This window comes from Rhinatrema bivittatum, chromosome 15, assembly GCF_901001135.1.
Source record: "Rhinatrema bivittatum chromosome 15, aRhiBiv1.1, whole genome shotgun sequence".
NCBI classification, from domain to species: domain Eukaryota; kingdom Metazoa; phylum Chordata; class Amphibia; order Gymnophiona; family Rhinatrematidae; genus Rhinatrema; species Rhinatrema bivittatum.
The window spans coordinates 53,263,617-53,285,570 of record NC_042629.1 but is presented as its reverse complement, the minus strand read 5'-3'; the positions used below and the strand labels follow the sequence as shown (position 1 = coordinate 53,285,570).

General features: G+C 41.5%; 1 protein-coding gene across 1 annotated transcript; it reads right to left on the bottom strand.

Moving 5' to 3' along the window:
• Nucleotides 1–3,661: 3,661 nt before the first annotated feature.
• Nucleotides 3,662–21,559, bottom strand: LOC115076778 (T-cell receptor-associated transmembrane adapter 1). The gene is made up of 6 exons (XM_029578645.1): nucleotides 21,457–21,559; nucleotides 12,898–13,005; nucleotides 11,981–12,017; nucleotides 11,513–11,574; nucleotides 9,850–9,917; nucleotides 3,662–4,535 (listed from the first exon to the last, which is right to left on the bottom strand). Exons 1-6 carry the CDS (start codon nucleotides 21,485–21,487, stop codon nucleotides 4,239–4,241), a joined length of 603 nt encoding a protein of 200 aa, XP_029434505.1. The 5' UTR covers nucleotides 21,488–21,559; the 3' UTR covers nucleotides 3,662–4,238.
• Nucleotides 21,560–21,954: the final 395 nt, after the last annotated feature.

Genomic DNA, 21,954 nt, shown 5'->3' with positions numbered 1-21,954 from the left:
AGAAGACGCAGCAGTAGCAGGAAATGAGAACTAATCTTCCTTCATAAGAGCTTCAATATACGAGTCATAAAAAGGAAACCCTTGAATGGTTTATTCCACTGCACCAACGATGATAAGAGAATCATCACTAGCTCATTCCATTTCTTTTGACTGGCATTAAGGTTGTTACAGAATCATTGAGCTTTAGTCCATTAATTGATTTCACAAAGCCAGTCTGGGCTTTTTTGATGAGCTGTTGGACAGCAAAGACAGGTTGATGGTGTGCTAGACCCCGCCAAAAGTGCTTCTGCTGTCCTGAAGTCCTGTGCTCTTTGCATGAAGTAATTCTGGAAACAACCTTAAAAATCCAGTTTTCAGATCTTAGGTTTTATACTAAAGATATCCCGCTGTATACTGTGCTCAATAAAAAATAATAATTAAAAAAAAAAAACAATATTTTGGTTTTTAGCTATACCCATGCCTGAATTTTATAGCACTTTTCCACTTTTTCACACATCAGGTCCTGGTGAGTTTCAGTTGGGTTAATTCCAGGACCTTTACTTGAATGTTGAACCTGACTAAGTCCTCTTTAATGAATGTAATCAAGTCAATGGATGGATGGATATGAATGCCACATAAGTGCTATTCAGATGTGATGTAAAGAACCTAAATTCCCTCAACATTTTAGCACTGCAGGTGGCTCTCTCAATTGGAAATGAATGCCTCAAGCCTGGGTATTAAGTTGCTGCGATTTCTTTGCCTTTCTGGGAGAAAAGAAAAACATTTTCATCAATGCCAAGCTGTTTAATTCCTCACTTGCTTTAAATATTATTGTAAATATTATTGTAAACAGTAACAAGTCTTACTTTGTTCGTGCATGTTATAAAATTGGGTGGCCGCACGCACATGGGCGCCAGATTTTACAATCCACGTGCGGACGGTGCGTGCAAGGAGGGGGAGTCAACTTTTGCAATTTCCACAGGCAATGCAATCAGGCCTTCCCCAGTCCCCCCCCCCCCCCCACCCCCAGTCTGCTCCAATTAAGGAGCGGACTGGGAGGGAACTTTCCTACTCCCCTACCTAAACTCCCTCCCTCTTCCCCACTCCCTAAACCCTACCGATCTATTTTTTTTTTTTGGTTTCGCAACTTACTTCATGCCCAGAGCTGAAGTAAGTTGCGTGCGCCGGCATCGGGAGAGCGTACGATGGCGCTGACCCAGCCCACCCCCGCACCTCCCTGCCCAGACCTCGCCCCCCCAGCCCACCCCTTTGAAGAGGCCCGGCACTTGTGCGCATTTCGGGGTTTACTCTTGTGGCCGGGGCCCCTTTGAAAATTCTCACGGCGCACGCAAGGCCCCTGCCACGCGCGTGAACCCCGGGATTTATGCACGCAGGCCTTTTAAAACCCGCCCCATTTTGCCTTCTGAAAATGCACTTGGCTTTCCTAGTCAGCAGCTAGGATGCAGGATGCATCTGGCATCTTACACCAAATCATCTGGTAACAATGGCATTGCAAGAAACCCGATCTGCATTTTGAGAGCCAATATGGATAAAAACAGACTGTCTGATTGTTAGAAATTGAATTTTGCTATTTATTGAAATTACAACAGGAGAAGACCAACATCCTAACTTGTTTGTTACTTGAAACACAAATATTGAATCAATTTGTCCAGGAAACCCCGTGGGCAGGTGGTGGATAGTTGTCAGATCTGATTTCTTTCCAGGTTTAAATTGTTTACCAACTTTTAATCTCTGGAGACTTTTAAATAATGAATGTTTCAACTGATTAAGGAAATTTCACCCAGGCAAAGAAAATAGCCATAACATTTTCTATGGCAGTTGTACTGCGCATCCTCTGCCTTTAGCTGCCTTCTTGGAAACTCTGTGAGGAGGAATTCACCAAGCAGAGGTTGAGTCGGCACTATAGTGCTGTTTTAGTTCTGTATGCCACTCTGTAAGCTGTTAGACTGAACGTTTTGTACTTTTATAATACAAGAAATTACTATTTAACCTGTTTTATCAAAGTTCTGAAAAACAATCATAAACTAAAAGACCAGAAGTTATTAAAGTCCAACTCTAGTTTACAAAAGTACTTTGTCTTGTAGGAGAATCATAGAAATATAACCAAAAACTAATATAATGCTGTTTCAATTGTATTCACAATGCATCAGCAGACTGGATTTGTAGTCAGTCTAGTTACACTGGTAAACAAAGTTTTTGTTTCCTTCAGGCTTTTTGGTGTTCCAAATAGATTTTTGAGAAACGGCCAATTTTGTCTTACGTTAATTGTGAAATTTTAAAACATAATGTCGCGTACATATATTTTCTTGCTGGACAGTAACAGAGACTAACTTTTTAAAAAATACACCAAGAAACTCTGCCTGATCATACCAGAACTTGCTCGGGCAAGCCCCAGCTTGGCTGCAAGATTCCAACTTGTTTCCATGACAACGCAGACTTATGTAAGCAGCAGCAATGAGTAGTCTCCTATTACTTCTGCATGACGAATGTGTCAGGATACTCATCAAAAAACAGGAAGTTTACTGAGTACCCTTACCTTGCATCAGCAATGAGACCAGTGCCGCATGACGACAGTCTTTCTGTTCCAAAACTGCCAGAGGTGTGGACTCTTGAGGATGAGGATGAGAAGGTAGGTGATGATGGTGAGCCATCGCAGATGGAAGCTGCGGCTGATCCTGACTTTATGCCATCAACATCCAGCGATCCTCATTTAATATCTCAGTCAGAGCTGAACGATCTGGTCAGAGATTTGGCTTAATCGAAGAGTCAGGTGGAGCTGCTTGGGTCAAGGCTGCAAGGATGGAATCTTTTGTCATCTGATATGAAAATTTCAGTATTTCGCAGCCGTCATGAAGATTTGACAAAATATTTCAGCCAAGTAGACAGTTTGACTTTTTGCTGTGACATCAATGGATTGTTTTGTGCTCTTGGATGTGACCACGACCCAACAGAATGGCGACTGTTTATTGATTCATCAATCTTAAGTTTGCACAGTGGCAATATCTACCCATAAATACCTGTCGGACATGCCGTTCATATGAGAACATGCAGCTACTGCTGAACCACATTGAGTACTCAAGGTTCAACTAGAATTTGTGTGGTGATCTCAAGGTAGTTGCAATTCGACTGGGTCTGCAGCTTGGTTACACCAAGTATTGTTGCTTCTTTTGTGAGTGGGACAGTCAAGCAAGAGATTCTCATTACATCAGAAAAGTCTGGTCTCTCCGCAAGAAGTTGGTTCCAGGGCAGAAGAATGTTGCACTCGACCCACTGGTGGATCCAAGTAAGATATTTCTTCCACCTTTGCACCTCAAACTTGGGCTGATGAAAAATTTTGTTAAGGCAATCAACAAGCAAAGTAAAGCCTTTGATTATTTGCGCAAATGTTTCCACTCATAAGTGACGCCAAGATAAAAGAAGGAGTTTTCGTTGGCCCACAAATCCGAGCTGTGATGAAGGACAGCCACTTTGATGGTCTTCTGCAAGGTACAGAACATGTTGCGTGGACAGCCTTCAAAAATGTCATTTGTAACTTTCTAGGCAACTATAAGGCAGCAGACTATGTCGAACAGGTTGAAAATCTGCTTCAGGTATACAAATTGATGAAGTGCAACATGTCATTGAAGATACATTATCTTCATTCCCACTTGGACTTCTTCCCAGACAACCTTGGCACTGTGAGTGACGAACATGGTGAAAGATTTCATCAAGACATTGTCAAAATAGAGAAACAGTATCAAGGCAAGTGGAACCCCTCCAAGCTGGATGACTATTGTTGGACTGTCATCCGCAAAGTGTCGTACATTGATTAGAAATGAAAATCTGTGGCAAAACATTTTTAGTTTTGTTTTCTGGTGCCAACATTGCCATTATAGCTTATGCCGCTATGGACATGTAACAATGTTTAACGTATATCGCACTTTTCTGGCAAACGGTATGTGATACAAACATAATAAATGCATATTTGTGTTCAGCTTGTTAAAATCTACTTGTTTCACCGAAGGTTGTGGAGGAAACAAAATGTTCCCAGAAATGTGTTTACCAGTGTTACCAGCTACAAGAAACTTGTATTCAATAGGCAGGAGAAAGAAATTGGTTGGAAGGATTGTGTTGATGTATATGCATGCAAATCAGTGGCGTATCTGTAACAATGTGTGATAACCTGTATCCAGCTCTTCCCTTCCAAATGCGTTGCCTTGATGCACAAAAAGAGTATGGCTTTACCGTAGCCAGTCTCCTCATTCGGGAGTACTGTACGTGTCTGCAGTTGCATCATCTCTTGTGGCATGTATCAAGTTAAAAAGTCTTATGGGATCATCATGGATTGCTTCCTCATTAGCTTGGGCCTCGGCTGTCAGCTGCTCACTGTTGAGGTAAATGCTATTTCTAGATGTCATCGTGCTGCTCTTCGGAGGCACCAGCTCTTCATCAGCAACGTCCGGATCTAAAGCCCGTGCCTTTTTTTTCCTGTGTCGTCTTGGTTTCTTGGTGTCCAGAGCCAAAGAGGCATAACAGGTTTGGTTTTCAGTCTCCATCTACAGTAAGGAATATTAACAGTAACTTATTGCGAATAAAGTCCAAGGAAGAAAAGGCTGTTTAGAAAAAAATCTAGTTATGATTTGCAGATTTTCAGCAGTGACTTAAGATAAGCTTTCAGAGTGAGTTAGATGTTTTATATGTATTATTATTTATTTAGATTTATATTCTGCCTTTCAGCCATTTCAGATTACATTCAGGTAGTGTAGGTACGCGTATCTTATAAAATCCAGCGTACTTTTGTTCACGCCTGGTGCACGAACAAAAGTACGCCCATGTGTACATTTATAAAATCTACCCCACTACATCTAGCAGTTCACCTTTATCCACATGTTTATTAACCCCTTCAAAAAAATGAAGCAGATTTGTTAGGCAAGACTTCCCTTGGGTAAATCCATGTTGACTATGTTCCATTAAATCATATCTTTCTATATGCTTTACAATTTTGTTCTTGAGAATAGTTTCCACTATTTTCCCCGGCACTGAAGTCAGGCTCACTGGTCTATAGTTACCCGGATCGCCCCTGGAGCCTTTTTTAAATATTGGGGTTACATTGGCCACCCTCCAGTCTTCAGGTACAATGGATGATTTTAATGATAGGTTACAAATTTTAACTAATAGATCAGAAATTTCATTTTTGAGTTCCTTCAGAACCCTAGGATGCATACCATCCGGTCCAGGTGATTTGCTACTCTTTAGTTTGTCAATCTGGCCTACTACATCTTCCAGGTTCACAGTGATTTTGTTCAGTTAGTCTGACTCATCACCCCTGAAAACCATCTCCGGAATTGCTATCTCCCCAACATCCTCATTAGTAAACACGGAGGCAAAGAATTCATTTAGTCTTTCTGCAATGGCCTTATTTTCCCTAAGAGCCCCTTTAACCCCTCTGTCATCTAATGGTCCAACCGACTCCCTCACAGGTTTCTTGCTTCGGATATATTTAAAAAAGTTTTTATTATGAGTTTTTGCCTCTATGGCCAACTTCATTTCAAATTCTCTCTTCGCCTGTCTTATCAATGTTTTACACTTACCTTGACAATGCTTATGTTTTATCCTATTTTCTTCAGATGGATCCTTCTTCCAATTTTTGAAGGATGTTTTTTTGGCTAAAATAGCCTCTTTCACCTCACCTTTTAACCATGATGGTAATTGTTTTGCCTTCCTTCCACCTTTCTTAATGTGCGGAATACATATGTACTGCGCCTCTAGGATTGTATTTTTAAACAATGTCCAAGCCTGTTGAACACTTTTAACCTTTGCAGCTGCACCTTTCAGTTTTTTTCTAACTATTTTCCTCATTTTATCAAAGTTTCCCTTTTTAAAATTTAGTGTTAGAGCTGCAGATTTACTTATTGTCCCCCTTCCAGTTATTAGTTTAAATTTGATCATGTTATGATCACTGTTGCCAAGTGGCCCCACCACCGTTACTTCTCTCACCAAATCTTGCATTCCACTAAGAATTAAATCTAAAATAGCTCCCTCTCTTGTTGGTTCCTGAACCAATTGCTCCATGAAGCAATCATTTATTACATCCAGGAACTTTATGTCTCTAGCAAGTCCTGATGTTACATTTACCCAGTCAATATTGGAGTAATTGAAATCTACCAATAATATCCAAAATTTCATACAGAATACAACGATAAGGTAAACACTACTGTAAAACACGTTGTATGAACAAAATAGACGCCAGAATAAGGACATGGCGTGAAGCTCGGAAATATCACAGATGTGGAATCTAAAATGTATTTCTCAAAAGTATCATCCAAGTATACTTCCTAGTCCCTGAAGCAGCAATCACTGCGAAACGTACGTCGGACTTCAGTGATCCAGCGCGGCGGAGCTTAGTCCCGACTTGTGCGGCAGCGCCGTGGCACTAGTATACAACGAACGGAAGACACCTGTGCGGTAAAGCAGGACCTCGACAAACAACGCGGCAGCGCTGATATTTGGAAAAACAAGGAGGCAAGTGTATTGTTTTTGAAACGCTAATAGAAGTGCTTAAGCAGGACTCACTTGACAGCAGCAAAGCGTATTGTCTACCCATGCCAGTAGAAGTATCTGAGCAGGACTTGCATGAAAGTTTAACTTTTTCCACATACTAATTTGAACACAAAAAAAGCAAAATAGCAAAAAAAAGCACAAATGACTGCTTGCATTTAAATTTTATAGGACCGATGATTAAAGATGACCCAATGTGACTGAAAATACAGGCATCAAATGCATGCATGTCACGGGTGGTATGATGGTCCATAATAATGTAGTCAGTGAATTATTGTCATAAAAAGAACACATGTTAAATCTGAAATATTGTTCATACAACGTGTTTTACAGTAGTAATTGAAATCTCCCATTATTATTGCACTGCCAAATTGGTTTGCTTCCCTGATTTCTCTTAGCATTTCATCATCTGTCTGACCATTTTGTCCAGGTGGACGGTAGTATACTCCTATCACTATACTCTTACCCAACACACATGGGATTTCTACCCATATAGATTCTACTGAGCATTTAGTCTCTTCTATGATCTTTATCCTGTTGGACTCTATACCCTCCCGGACATAAAGTGCCACACCCCCACCAAGTTGATCCTCCCTATCATTACGATATAATTTGTACCCTGATATAGCACTGTCCCATTGGTTATCCTCCTTCCACCAGGTCTCTGTGATTCCAATTATGTCAATCTCATCATTTGCTGCTATACACTCTAACTCTCCCATCTTACTTCTTAGACTTCAGGCATTGGCATACAGACATTTCAAAGTGTGGTTTTTGCTTGTATTAACAAGCTGCACCCCCTTGCATGTGCCGACCCCAGATTTTATAACATGCATGTGCGTGACTGCGCATGCATGCTATAAAATCGGGCGTAGATTTGTGCGCGCCGGGTTGCACGCACAAATCTACACCTGCGCGTAGGTTCAAAAAACTGGCCCATGGAGTTGGGCTTGCTTTTATGCATTTATTTTTTAAACTGAGCATGTTTAATTTATGTATTTACCCCTCAGAGCCCCCATCACCACCTGCCTTGTCAGGCTACCACTGCCCCTCTATGTATCTCCATCTTCCAAGCACCGTCTCTCCCCTCTTTTCCAAAGCAGAAGGACAGTCCTGAACCCTTGCCGCTTTACTTCTTGCGTGCTGGCATTGGCCTCCACCACCACTACCTGCACAGGCTTCGGTTTCCGGTTCCACCTTGCCTTGCTTCCACTGCAGAGGTGCCTATGGATGCTTGTAAAGAAATGCAGCCTAAGACACCCCCCCCACACACACACACACACAAACTACCTAGAAATTGGGGATTCTCCTACTGATAAAGCAAAGGCTGGAAACTATGGTCTTTGGGCCAGTTTCTTTCTCTGAATGGAACCAACAAGGGATCATAAGCCCACCTTTGGCGAACTAGAAGGGAACGCCAATTTATTAGGTGACTTAAAAAATCAGGCAGGAGCAGAGGGGCGAGAATGTGCCAGCCATGATAAAGACAAGAGAAGCATGAAGTACTACTGACTTAGCTCATTACTATCAGATCATGAGAATAAATATGGAAGCATCTACTCAGCTGCGTATGTGTAACACTTGGAATGAGTTCATTGTGTTAGCAATAAACTAGATCTCTGTAAAAGGTTACAATATTTCTTCTAATAACGTTTTACTTCTGTGAGCTTCTGCGTGCTAACTGGCACTACAAACTAAATAATTCTGAGATAACTATGCCAATTTCCAATCAATAATCAGATCAGTGTAGTAGTGACGTCACTGGGTATGGGTGCAGTCATTATACAAATTTGTTACCATGCATTGAAACTTATAATAACGAGCAGATTATCCGTAAATCTATTCTTTCGCTTGTACATAATATATAGCACAGGAAAGATTTCAGCTTGCTTTTTCTCGCTCTCAGTTTCTCTTGCTGTGCTTTTGCTATGAAAACTCCCTATCAAAAATTGGCTATAACGAACAAGTTCCTGATAAAGTATTACACAAATCATTCTGCGAAGAGCATCTCCTTATGAGATCTAAGGAAGAGAAGGAGGCCTGACAGATAGAACCATATATTCAGGGGATTTGCACTGCTGCTTTCCACTCTCTCTGGGTATGAAACCAACAGAGTAAAGCCAATTTCCTTTTTGTCCCGCAGACCAGGTCACACCTGCTGGATTCTCCTGCTTACCAGTAGGTGGAGGCAGAGAATGTTTTTCCATTTTTTTTTTTTTGCTTAAGTCAATCACACTATATATCCTGGGATAGCTGGGAGGTTCCTCAGTAGTTCTCTGCCTCCAGTTAGGTGGGAGGTATACTGGGATAGATAGGAACTATAAAAAAAAAATAGAAAAGTAGTAATAGGGCAAGGTAGTCCAAGTACCCTCCCGAGAGAAAAAAAAAGGGAGGGGGGTTTAAAAAAAAAAGAGAAATGCAGGACATCAACCTAATAGGCTAGAGCAAGAGGCTACTGAGAAACCTCCCAGCTATCCCAGGTTCCCTGTATGTACCCGGATCAGTCCAGACAGTGGGTTGAGCCTCCTGTCCAGCAGATGGAGATAGAGAAAAAACTAAAGGGTATCCTATATCAGGACAGTGCTCACCCTGCATCCCTTCAGTATTTCTCTATCTCCAGCAGATACAGATGGCAGACCATGCGGCTCCCCTCTAGTCAGCTAGATTGTTTGGGAAAGTCTACTTTCTCCTTCTTTCTGTCTTATTTGGATCAAGCAAGTACTTAATTTCTAATTTCAGTTAAAAAAAAAAAAAAGATCTTAAAGTTTTCATTTCTTGTAGGGAGCAACAGTGTTTGCCCCTTGCTCTTACTGGGTGCCTAGGGGGGCTTTGCCCCTTGAGATCCTCAGCCTAGCACCCTACCCGGTGACCTGCCTGACTAGGGGTGAAACTGGTGGTCCAGTCCCTCCCCCGCGCAGACCCAGAGATGAAGTATACCTCGGGTCTGCTGCAGAGAAGTTCATTCCTCTGCTTCTTCAACTTTACCAACAAGTTAAAAAAAAAAAACAACCCTTCCATCGGGGGGAAAGAGCGGGTAGCTGAACTTTCACTTCCCTGCTCTCAGCCAGGCACCGGCGATTCTTGCCGTCTCACACGCGGCAGATCTGCCCCTCTGTGAATGATGTAAGCAAAAAAAAAAAAAACCGTGGGAAAAAGTTTTCTGCCTCCACCTTCTGGCAAGCAGGGGAATCCCGCAGGTGTGGACTGGTCTGCTAGGACTAAAGGAAAGGAAATGATCTGGTAAGAATAAATTTCACTGTCTTTGGCTTAAACCTTTCAAGTAACTTCAAGTGTTTAAAAGGTTCACAGTACCTTAATGTTATTTGCATGTCTGGGAGGTCGAGCTCTCATTTGTTCATAGAAACTTTCATCATGGCTATCTTTAGGAATGAGAAATGGTACAGTTACTATATGAAGGCAATTCATAGACTACCAAATGTATTTTAAATGGTTTTCATGTCATTTGAAATTACACATTCATTGCAAATTCTCAAAGTATATTTTACTTAAAATCAACAGGAGTTTTTAATAAAACTGTTGATGTATTTCTACAATAAACTGATTTCCAATGTCAAGTTCATTTTGTTTTTAATGTGGTGACCAAAGCCATATGGATGCTAAAGTGTACAGGGAGAGGTAGAACCAGGAGAAAAAAGGGGACAATAATACAGTTCACAAGAATTCTGCACAGTTTGAAATAAGAATTACTAAGACATGAGTTATTATAAAAAAAAAATATCCCAGAGGCAACCAATGAGTCTATTGGTGCATGATAATCTCATTTGTCATTCATTTGTATATTTGACATGTATGCTTTAAAGGTTGGGCAGAGTTTGGTGGATATATAGAACAGTATTATATTACGTCTACCAGCTGTGGTTTCATAGGAGTCTTAAAGCAACATAACAAGAATTAAGACCTCTCTAGACTGCCAAATTTATGTTCCTTGTCTGCAGTCACGTTCTGTGATGATCTGAGATGCGCTATTAATTTTGATGTGTCAGTCGCAGCCCCTGGTGCTGTACAGCCATGAAATGCACTTTAAAAACCTCTATGTTTATGGGTCACTCGTTTGTTGTTGGTTTTTTTTTCCTTTAAATTCCTTTTTCAGATATTTAATCTTAGGAAAGAGATGATTTTTTTTTAAAGTTTGAACTACAGTAAACTGGCTGATCTCTAATTGGCAAAAGATTATGAAAGAGATTGTGGACTTGAAGTGGAAATATTCAGCGGCATGTTGGTCAAACCGAGTGCGATACCTACCAATTGGTCAGCATGTGAATATTTTTAGAAATTTAGACCATATATGTCATCATGATATAAATTCCAGTGGAATTCTTTAAACCGTGACAAATTTCAAACCATTCTATTAAGCAGCAGCAGAACTTTTGCCCAACCTTTCAATCTGGCTTTCACTATTTTGTCATTTTATAAATGATATTTTAAATTATTTATATGAATTAAACTAGTGTTACAATAACTACTGGATTGGTTTGACTATGTGAGGTCTGGTCTGTATGGGCTTTGAACTGGGGATGACTGGAGTTAGAGGGGGCAATTACCAGATGAGAAAAAGAGAATTTACTTAGGTGAGCATGGGGAGCCTTCCTGCTAGGTCAGGTCAGGCTGAAGATCAAGTAGGCGCTGCTATATTCCAAAAGAAAGGGAAAATGAGCAAACTAGGTGGGCCTTGTGCTTTTTATAGGATCACAGCCTTCTAGCTCAAGAATTGTGCTAAACCTCAGTGATGCTTTTAGGAAGTTTTCTTAATGCTTCTGGAAGAGCCCTGAATGGTTGTCTGAGTCGTGCCCAGCTAGCCATTTTTTCCCCCCAAAGCTGCGTACTATTACCTTCCTAGAATGCTACAGTTCATTCTTTTCTCAGTCTTCATCTCTCAGCCAATCAAGTCTTGCTACAAATCAATCCAGAGAATGTGAATGAGTCAGGGTTATGGTGACACTATGGTACAACTTACCTATAAACTCCTGATTTAAGTTGCCATAGATTGGATTGTTTTCAAGATAGCGTTGTTCATAGCTGTTATGGGGAAATGAATGAAAAAAAGCTGCAGTTCATCATTCACGTTAAGATGCACTGAGTTCAAAGCGTTTCCTCAGCCTTCTGTTGTCCAACAGTAGGAATGCACACTTGAAATACTCAAACCTATGTATATCTTGGCCTCCAAAGAGTTTCAAACTTGTATTGGATCCATGGTCCTCGGCACTCTGGAGATTACAATATCATGAATAACATTTTCCTTTTAAGCATTTTGTGCACGAATAGGACAATGTTTATGCTGCACTTCCTTGGTGACATAGACACAGTTTAGCAAGACCTCTGCATTTTGTTCCCCTCACCACTCCTAAACCAGTGCAGTACCGCCTGTCCCTCTTGTGTCAAAGTTTTCAGTATTTTAAATTACTCAGATAAACATTTCACATACCTTAGAGTATAGTCCTCAAAATAAATCTCTCTTTTAGCTGTAAAAAAAAAATTATATATTTAGGTTAGGCAGAAATCATTTGTAAATTGTATGCTGTCGGCATTACAGTTACAGTGAACAATGGGGCTTTTGCATTCGGACAGGATGAGGCTTAGAGACATCAGCTGCTTTGTTGGCTACCAATGCCTACCCAATAGAATTGAATATTTAAATCTGCAGTGTTTACAGGGCTTCTGTCAGAGTTGATGAAATAGAATAGGCTGATGCTTGTTTGTAACTGTGGTGCAGCAGAAAATGCATGCAAATTGAAACAAGAGGAGCACCTCCATCTCATCAGGAACCTGCTCAGTCAGGTGGTTCAGTCCTGTTCAATTTTGCATATCTCTGCTGCTGCTCCTTCACAGAAGAGTAGAAAAAATAAAACCGATCTATGTGGAAGCATAGCATAGTAAATTATTGTTTACTTAGGACTTGCACAGAAATCAAATTATAATTACACAATTGTTGCAAGCCTGTCGCCTTTCATCTTTCTTCCTGGTGTAGTAGCAAAGAGATGCAAATTGAAGCAACAGGATTTTCTTATGCTGCCGGCCTTCGCTAACACTCTAAAACAGTAAACAAATGTTACCAGTCAGACTGGCGATTAGGGATCGCAAGGCAGAAACAAACCTCACCCATGTTAAATCCCCTCTCTAATCTAGGGTCCATCCACAAAAGAATCCATTAATTAGAGATGGATTGTTCATGCTCAATCTTAGGAAGCTTAGTTTTAAGAAAATGTAATCAAGGCCTTTATAGTCTGAGTTCTTTTAATCGCAGTAAGATTTCAATCAATAGCATTTCAGCAGAGTGTTGCCCAATTGCAATATGTTTTCTAGTTCAGGTTTGGAGGCTTCATGTGCGCAAACCCATCTTACCCTTCTTTTGCTTCTCCTTGCAGTAGACAATATTCATCATCAGTGACACCATCAGAGCCATCACCAAGATGGCTAAGACTACCCAGATTGGTAAGGGACAAGACTCCCCTGAAAACAATCAGAAAACAGTGTAATAACCAGCCTTCGGCACAAGCCTTCTACCCTCCAATAACAGATGATTTGCTTAAACAATTCCACAAATACAGACAAAACTGAATAGCCAGGAACTGAGCCCAGCGTTCTGAATAGGAAATGTAACCATATTCTGCACGGGGAAAAATTGTATTTGGAAATTGGTAAAGTTCTCCCTTTTTCTTACAGTTTTACACATACTTTTGGGAGTCAACTTCATCTTTAGCAGGGGCATGCCAGAACCCTTCCAGGCGTTACAAAACCTAATTCTAATAAGTAGGAAGAGCAAAAAAACATTGGGTGAACATAGAATAAAGATTTCTAAAAACAAACAGATATTTAAAAAAAGATGTAAAAAAGATAGAGTAGTGCGAGATTCTGCTCCCACCGCATACTTGGTCTACCTGTACACAGGCTACAATAAATCATTGTCCTAAAGATAAAGTGCTCTGCCTTATCCTGATGTCATACGTACAGTACAGAGATTTATACATTACCGACAGCATTCTCCTTTTTTCCTTCTAATAAACATCTTCCCTAGCTTCCAACCCTCTCGGAGTATAACAAATTTGTTTATTTTTTTTTAGTTTCAAGGAAAAAAATACCTTAACTGCAAATATTTAAAGAAAGCCAAATCATTCAGCGGTGCTTTCTGCAAGCTATAGAAATGGGGCAAACTTGACCTCTTCTCCATCTTTGCCCTTTAGACTGTCCGTAACGCCATTTACACTTGGATTAAAGAATGCATTTACTACCAGTATATGGGATAATTAAGATTAAATCGGGTCTAGTTTGAGTTTATTCCTAATTTTACTGCAAATCGTTTACAATTGAGGAGTGTTAAAATTAAATGGGCCAGAAAATGACAGAGTACAACAAAGGAAGGTATAATTATACAACTATGCACAACAACAATGTGCCACATATTTATTTTATTCAATAAACACTATACATTCTAGAGATGTGAATCGTGTGATCGATCGTCTTAACGATCGATTTCGGCTGGGAGGGGGAGGGAATCGGATCGTCGCAGTTTGGGTTTTTTAAATATCGTGTAAATCGTGTAAATCGAAAACCGGCAACCTAAAACATCCCTAAAACCCACCCCGACCCTTTAAAATAAATCCCCCACCCTCCCGAACCCCCCCCAAATGCTTTAAATTACCTGGGGTCCAGTGGGGGGGGAGGGGAAGGGGGAGGGCGGGAAAACCGGCACACTAAAACAACCCTAAACCCACCCCGACCCTTTAAAATAAATCCCCCACCCTCCCGAACCCCCCCAAAATGCCTTAAATTACCTGGGGTCCAGAGGAAGGGTCCCAGTGTGATCTTTTACTCTCGGACCTCCGTGCGTTGTAGAAATGGCACCGGCGCTACCTTTGACCTGTCATATGACAGGTCAAAGGTAGCACCGGCGCCATTTTGTTTTTTTGTCCCCCGACGTCAGGAGCGTAGGAGATTGCTCCTGGACCCCCGCTGGACCCCCAGGGACTTTTGGCCAGCTTGGGGGGCCTCCTGACCCCCACAAGACTTGCCAAAAGTCCAGCGGGGGTCCGGAACGACCTCCTGCAGTCGAATCGTGTTGCCGTATGGCCGGCGCCATTTTGCGCAAAATGGCGCCGGCCGTACGGCAACACGTACGGAAAAACGATTTGCGGTAGGAGATCGCTCCCGGACCCCCGCTGGACTTTTGGCAAGTCTTGTGGGGGTCAGGAGGCCCCCCCCAAGCTGACCAAAAGTCCCTGGGGGTCCAGCGGGGGTCCGGGAGCGATCTCCTACGCTCCTGACGTCGGGGGACAAAAAAACAAAATGGCGCCGGCGCTACCTTTGACCGACAGGTCAAAGGTAGCGCCGGCGCCATTTCTACAACGCATGGAGGTCCGAGAGTAAAAGATCACACCGGGACCCTTCCTCTGGACCCCAGGTAATTTAAGGCATTTTGGGGGGGTTCGGGTGGGTGGGGGATTTATTTTAAAGGGTCGGGGTGGGTTTTAGGGTTGTTTTAGTGTGACAGTTTTCCCGTCCTCCCCCGATTTACGATTTATGATGATAAATCGGGGGAATTGTTATTGTATCGCGGCTCTAACGATTTTTGACGATTTAAAATATATCGGACGATATTTTAAATCGTCAAAAAACGATTCACATCCCTATACATTCACAAAAACACGTATACACCAAACACAGTAGTAAAACATTCCCACATCAATGTGACTTAAATCATATTTTACAATTTTCATGGGAAAATTTCACAATAGTTGTAGTATACGACAAAATGTTGGACTATATAAAAATCCAAAATGGTAGATCAGCTTTCCATTTGTAAATAACAAAAACAGCATTTTATGCAACTACAACCATAGAAGGATCTTGGTTTGTGGAGTCGCTACAGGCTCAGAACCACACTGACGTATGACCTATTTGACAATCAAATGCAGTTGTGTAAATGTATTTAGTGGTTTCTGCTGAGAAACAACTGCTGAGTGTGCATCCGTGTGAAAAAGTAAAAATGAAAAATACCTATTTTTCCTTGGCCTTTAATCATTCCTTTTTGAGGTTTCTCAAAAAATATATGTGAACAGGGTCATTCTGATAACACTGATAATACCAGCAAAATGATCAAAACAAAGCTCTCCATGCATTTTAAGTTGTGCAGATTGGGGCGGATTTTAAAAGGGTTATGCGCGTAATATACGCACGTAACCCATTTAAACCCGCTCCTGCGCACGCCGAGCCTATTTTGCAGAGGCCCGGTGACGCGTGCAAGCCCCAGGACGCGCGTATGTCCCGGGGCTTGAAAAAAGGGGCAGGGCGGTGAGGGGAGGGGAGGGGGCATGACCAGAGGCCTCTGCTAGGCCGCTGAGCTGGGGGATCACGCAATGGCACTTGGCCGGTGCGCGCAAGTTACGCCTGCCTCTGGCAGGCATAACTTCTGCAACAAAGGTAAGGGCTTTTTTTATTTTCGTGCTGGGGGGATGGTTAGGTAGGGGAAGGGAGGGGAAGGTGAGGGGGACCGAAGGAACGTTCCCTCTGAGGCCGCTCCGATTTCAGAGCGGCCTCGGAGGGAACGGGGAAAGCCATCAGGGCTCCCCTAGGGCTTGGTGCGCGCAAGGTGCACTAGTGTGCACCCCCTTGTGCTCGCCGACCCTGGATTTTATAACATGCGCGCGGCTGCGCGCGCATGTTATAAAATCAGGCATACATCTGTGCTCGCCGGGTAGCACGCACAAATGTACCCCGTGCGCGTAGATTTAAAAATCTGGCCCATTGGTTTATCCAGACAGTTGCAGAATACATGGGGTGAATTTTAAAAGCTTGGCACACGCCAAAAGCCGAGAGATACGCGCATAAGTTGGGCCGGCATTTGTTGTGCGGATTTTGAAAGGCGCCCACGTACGCCCGTGTATCTCCAGGTACATGCAAAAACTTTTTTTCGAAAAAAGGGGCGGGGAATGCGCATTTCGGGTCTGTAACATGAAATGTGCACACAAGTATTTACGTGCACAAGTGTGTGCCAGGGGTCCCCTGCTGTGTAACTTTACTTCTGCTATGGATGGTGTAAGTCCTAAACAAAAAAAAAAAGTTAAGAGGTGAGCGGGGTTTTAAGGGTCGGGGGTAAAAGGGTAAGAGGGAGGCTAATTAACTAGGGGGATTAGGAAGTCCTATCCTTTACCTGGGCGAACTGGGAACGAACTGGGGACACTGGTAATTGCGTCAGTGTGCGTCTACTTAAATCCCCCCACTTACATGGTAGAGGCGGCATTTGTGCACACATGCGTGCGGCCATAAAAATCATATACAAGAATGTGTGTTTGGCCTATTTTATACCGCAGGCGCATATACGTGTGTATGTTAAATGGCTGCATACTTTGGTGCAAGCCGGCATACGTGTGTACATGTGCACGTGTGCAGCTATTTCAAAGTTACTTTCATAATGTAATCATTGTAAATATTTTGCTTGCATCATTGTAAATATTTTGCTTGCATCATTGTAAATATTTTGCTTTCAGTTAATCTCCTTCTTCTTCTCTCCCCTCAACTCCTAGTTGTGCACTTCCCTGTTGTAATGTAACTGCAATTTTCTTACCATGCACTTGTTATAATTCTTTGTTCGCTGTATAGCCCACACCCTGTTTATTGTAAACCGGCATGATGTGATACCTTTCATGAATGCCGGTATAAAAAAAAACACTAAATAAACAAATAAATAAATAATGCTAACTTTAAAATATACATTTTTTATTTTTTTTTTACAAGTTGTGTTTCTAAAAACATTTCCTGATGATTTTGGGTTCTGTGCAGCAACATGAAAGCAAAAAACACTATTATTTGGTTGATCTACCTATAAAACGAAATGGTCCCTGCTACATATAGGGAAATAAGCCATTGGGAAAGTCGCTCATATCTGTGCCCTTCTCCTCCACTGCCAAGAACCTACTCTGTGCTTTCCACCTTGCTGTACCGTATGCCTGGAATAGACTTCCAGTGCCTGTGCATAATGCTCCCTCTCTAGCCATATTCAAATCCAGACTGAAAATTCACCTTCTAGAAGCGCTTCAAAATCCTGTCTACTTCTCTATAAAAATACACATCCCATAGGCTCATTTGTCATGTATGGTTTTCTTGACTAGACTGTAAGCTCCAAGGAGCAGGGACTGCCCCTTAGGTGTATCTGTATAGCACTGCATCTGTCTGATTAGCACTTTAGAAATAATAAGTAGCTGTACTAGTAGTAAATAATTTTACCTCACTCTTGCTGAAATAAATTTACCGGAAAAGATTGCTTTTTGCTGATAATGTGAAAGTTTAAGCTTTGCCCTTATGCATATGGCATTTAAACAGGTTCATTTAGAGCAGTACTGGAGTTTCTTGAACTACAAAAGCAAAATAGAAATTTCCTGTTTTTATTGTTTGCTAGTGCATTTGTCTAACAATTTTTGTTCAAATTACTGAAAAGAGTAGATAAAAAGAAAAAATATATATCTCGGTTAGCTATAGAGTGTTTTCTAATTTTACTGTGGAGTAAGCTTTATAATTATTATTACTTCTATGTTTTGGATAGACACTGCAGCAAATTAAGATTTTTAAGTTTCTGTGCATTGTAAAATATCAGTTTGGTCAGTCATGTTGATGATTTGTTTGACCATTTATTATAGAATTTTTTTTTTAATTGGGTTTTGCACCGATTTGTAAATCACCATGCATAGTTAAGGCAGTGATTAATACATGCAATAAATAATATCTCTAAAAGCTGAGCCTGCCTGAATTTCTCACCGAGATACAAACTTAATTAGGCCCAGGAAACAGCTTAAACTTTCGGTCTGATTTTGATCATAATTTATTTATTCATTCATTTTATTTATAGCACTCAGTTGAAATGTTTAACTTTAATCCATAAATCACTGTATGGTGAAAAATTAGAATGGTTAAATGCGGCATTGCACATCCATACTCCTCAACGCAACCGACGATCCTCAGGCAAGGCTTTACTATCCATCCCATCTCCCAAAATGGCACACCTAAACACGGTTCGTGAAAGGGCACTGTCTCTGGCAGGCCCCAAAATATGGAACGCTCTACCAGTTGACCTAAGGCTTGAATCTCATCCACATACTTTTAAAAAAAAACCTCAAGACATGGTTTTTTGAACACGCATTTTCAGATTTAAGTCATTCCCCTTCCCCCAATTTTTAATTGTTATTGTTAATTCTACCTCAGACAGCTAGAACTTGTTTGAAATTTTAGTGATTGTATTATTTAATGTATCTTAATGGTGTTTTAGAAATTGCTTTATATTGCATAATGTTTTATAATTGGGTTTGATTGTCTCATGATGTAAACCGATATGAAGTTTTTTTTATGAATACCGGTATAAAAAAAAGTGGATAAATAAATAAAATAAATACATTTTCAGGGAAGGCTCTGCATAAAAGCACTGACAGGCAGCCACAGCAAAAAAAGCCTGGGGCTCGCCAACTCTAATTCTTCACACAGTTTTGCATTTGGATAGCGATCCTGAATTGGCATCAATTCTTCAGACTTCCTGAGCCATGGAAATGGCAGAGTATCTGAAAGGGATCTGGTCTGCGTCGTTCCTTCTTGCGCTCCTAAAAAGAAAAGCGCTCGGGGGATATTTGGCTCTCCTGTGGATATTTAAAGGGCAGCGGCTGTGCATTCAGTTATTTATCCATGTTGCAGGAATTTCACCATAAATAAACTTTGGAATGACTTATCATGAGAGGCTGTATTTTTGGAAAATTGGTCCACCCGTGTTTTTCCTCCTTTTAAATGCTTCTTCTACCGGATTCCTATAGAACTGCAGTAGTCAGAGCTGAGCTGTTGATGTGACTGCAGGAATTCTGTGCCAGCACTAACATTAAAAGCCAAGCCCCCACTCTTACTGTACGATGCTAAAACATAAAGGCAGGCCTTTTTTTTTTTAGAAGATGCTTTTTCCAAAATCACATATGCTGACCAAGCCTGGAATAAGGCTTTGGGGGCTCCAGAGGACCCTTGCACACATGGCCAGCAAACACAAGAGCAAGCTTAGATTTATCAGTTGTAAATCCTGCCTTTGCTGCTAGAAATGTGTTGTTAACCTGCTTTACTAAATAAATAGGCTTCATAGATTGCCAGACGGTGATATAAACACTTAAGAAATGTGTTAGCCTAATATTTACTTTTGTAATAGAGTAAAGTGGGAACATGAGAAGACCAGCGGGGTCTTTGTTTACCACAGCAGGGCTGACAACTTTCCAGACCCCCAAATTTGTCAGATTCTGGTTGAAAACCAGGCAGTTTTTACCGGTCACACTTTAGAGGCATTTCGGCAAGCACTTACGTGTTCCTTGAATTTAAGTGAGCAGTTATATTAAGCTCAGTATTAGGCAGCCGAGAAGGAAATGGGATTTATTCGAGCACATGTAATTTTATCTCTGGAAGCGCCAATGAACTGGGACCCGGGACACGTGTTGCCACCTTAATCCTATCCTAATGGTGAATGATGACATTGACTTAAAAAAAAAAAAAAAAAAAAAAGGCCATCGTAATGTTATGTACACACCTTCAAATTTTGCGGAATGACTGCCCCCTTATTCTTTGCAAATTATTTTCCTGAATCTTATATGCTGATTTTCCAAGGTCTGTCCTTACCCCGTTTGAAGTAAAAAAAACTTGACTCAAAAGACCAAACCCTTCTGATCTCCAGGCTACCGCTTCTACCAATGCAGTGGCTTCTGCTAGGGCCTTCCAGTTTCTTTTTTTTTTTGCTTTAACAAGTGTCTGCCAAGGGGAGAGCTCGCCGCCATCTGCCTCTGGGATAAAGGCTGAGTATATCGGGATCTGCTGACGGTCGGGAAAGAGGGGCTTCAGTCTAAGGCCATTTCAAAGTTTTCGCTTCTCAAAAAGCTATACAAGCATATGTCTACATGGAAGAGAAAGCATGCACGTCCAACAGAAATGTGTTTCTCACAGTGGAATTCCGAATGCAACGTGAATGTTTAAACAATGGAATTTTTTTGTTGTACTTTTATAGAAGGAAAGAATGAAAGCAGGATGGTGGCGACCTGTCTTGGAAATTCTTTCTTGAAGCCCAGATAAAAAAAAATAAAAATAAAAGAATTTTTGTTTAATTTTGGCCTGGTAGTTCCTCCTTTCTCTCTTACTCATTCAGCTGGTTTGCAACCAGGGGCGAGGATCTGGAACCAAGAGCCTTCATTACCCAGGGCTTTCCCTCCCACCTATTTTAATAGACTCCCTCCCTCCCACTGTTCCTAGTCTGCTCATTGCAGCACCCATCCAGAGACCACAAACAGGGCTCCCTGTATCATGGACCCCCTATATCCAGTTATCATGGGTCTCCCTTAATGACGACAGTAATGCTCTCCTTCCCGAGGGCAGTGAATGCTGCCTCCTGAGCTGACCGGGGGTGGAGAAGCCCCAGCTCGAAGATAGAACCGAGGACCTTCTTCCTGGCTGTGCACAGTACTACTATGGAGCCACTTGGCCAGCCCTATTAACATTATTTCTTTGTCTCCTCATTCTTCAGATGCAGAAAGAAATGAGAGCAGATATGGGAGGTTGACCATCTAGAAGGCTTCTGGCAGAAGAACATCTGGATATGCAATACCAAGGCAGTTCTATTCCAGAAAGAAATGTCTCTGGATAGGAAATTATATACTCAAGATAAGCACCTTCATCAACTGCAAGGTGCTTATGCTGAAGATTTTGCTGTATTAATAACAAAGACCTGCCTCAACCTTCAAGAGGGCCAGCCATAAAATGAGTTATTTACATGAAATACACAATTATTCAGAATCTTCACTAGATTCCTGTCACCCCAAAACTCTTAGCTTTGTGTTCCCCACCCTTGTACCATGAAGCCATTAAAGATACTCTACGATAAAAAACAAGAATACGGAACAATACCTGCAGACATGGCTCTTTTCTCACCATGCATAAAATCTCATAGTTAAGAGATTTTTGCTCTCTCCAAGGATTTCCAGAGCTCCAGCAGCGTGGACCTTTTTTCTCTCTTCTGATTGTTCAGGCTTTCTCTGTGCCCTAGACAGTTATAAACAGGAAATGTGGTTCACAGGAGAGGCTTATCCAGTCATTCTAGCAAATCACCATCTTGCATTGTCTGGTGCAAAGGGAGCAAGAGTGGAGGGGGTGGAGTGTGGTTATGTTATCTAAACATCTTGCCCCAGAGAAGACTGAGACATTTGCTTCAGGTTGTGGAGCTGAGGGTGATAGTAACCTTACTAAACTATCACAGATAAGGAGGGGGTTTCACCCTGAAAAATTGAATTGCATCCTTTTTCAGCAGTTCTAGCCTCTTAAGGGTAATTTTGAAGAACAATGTGATCCACATTTTGTCTTCCCTGCCCCTGCATGTAACGTTGCATTCTGAAATGTTCATATTTA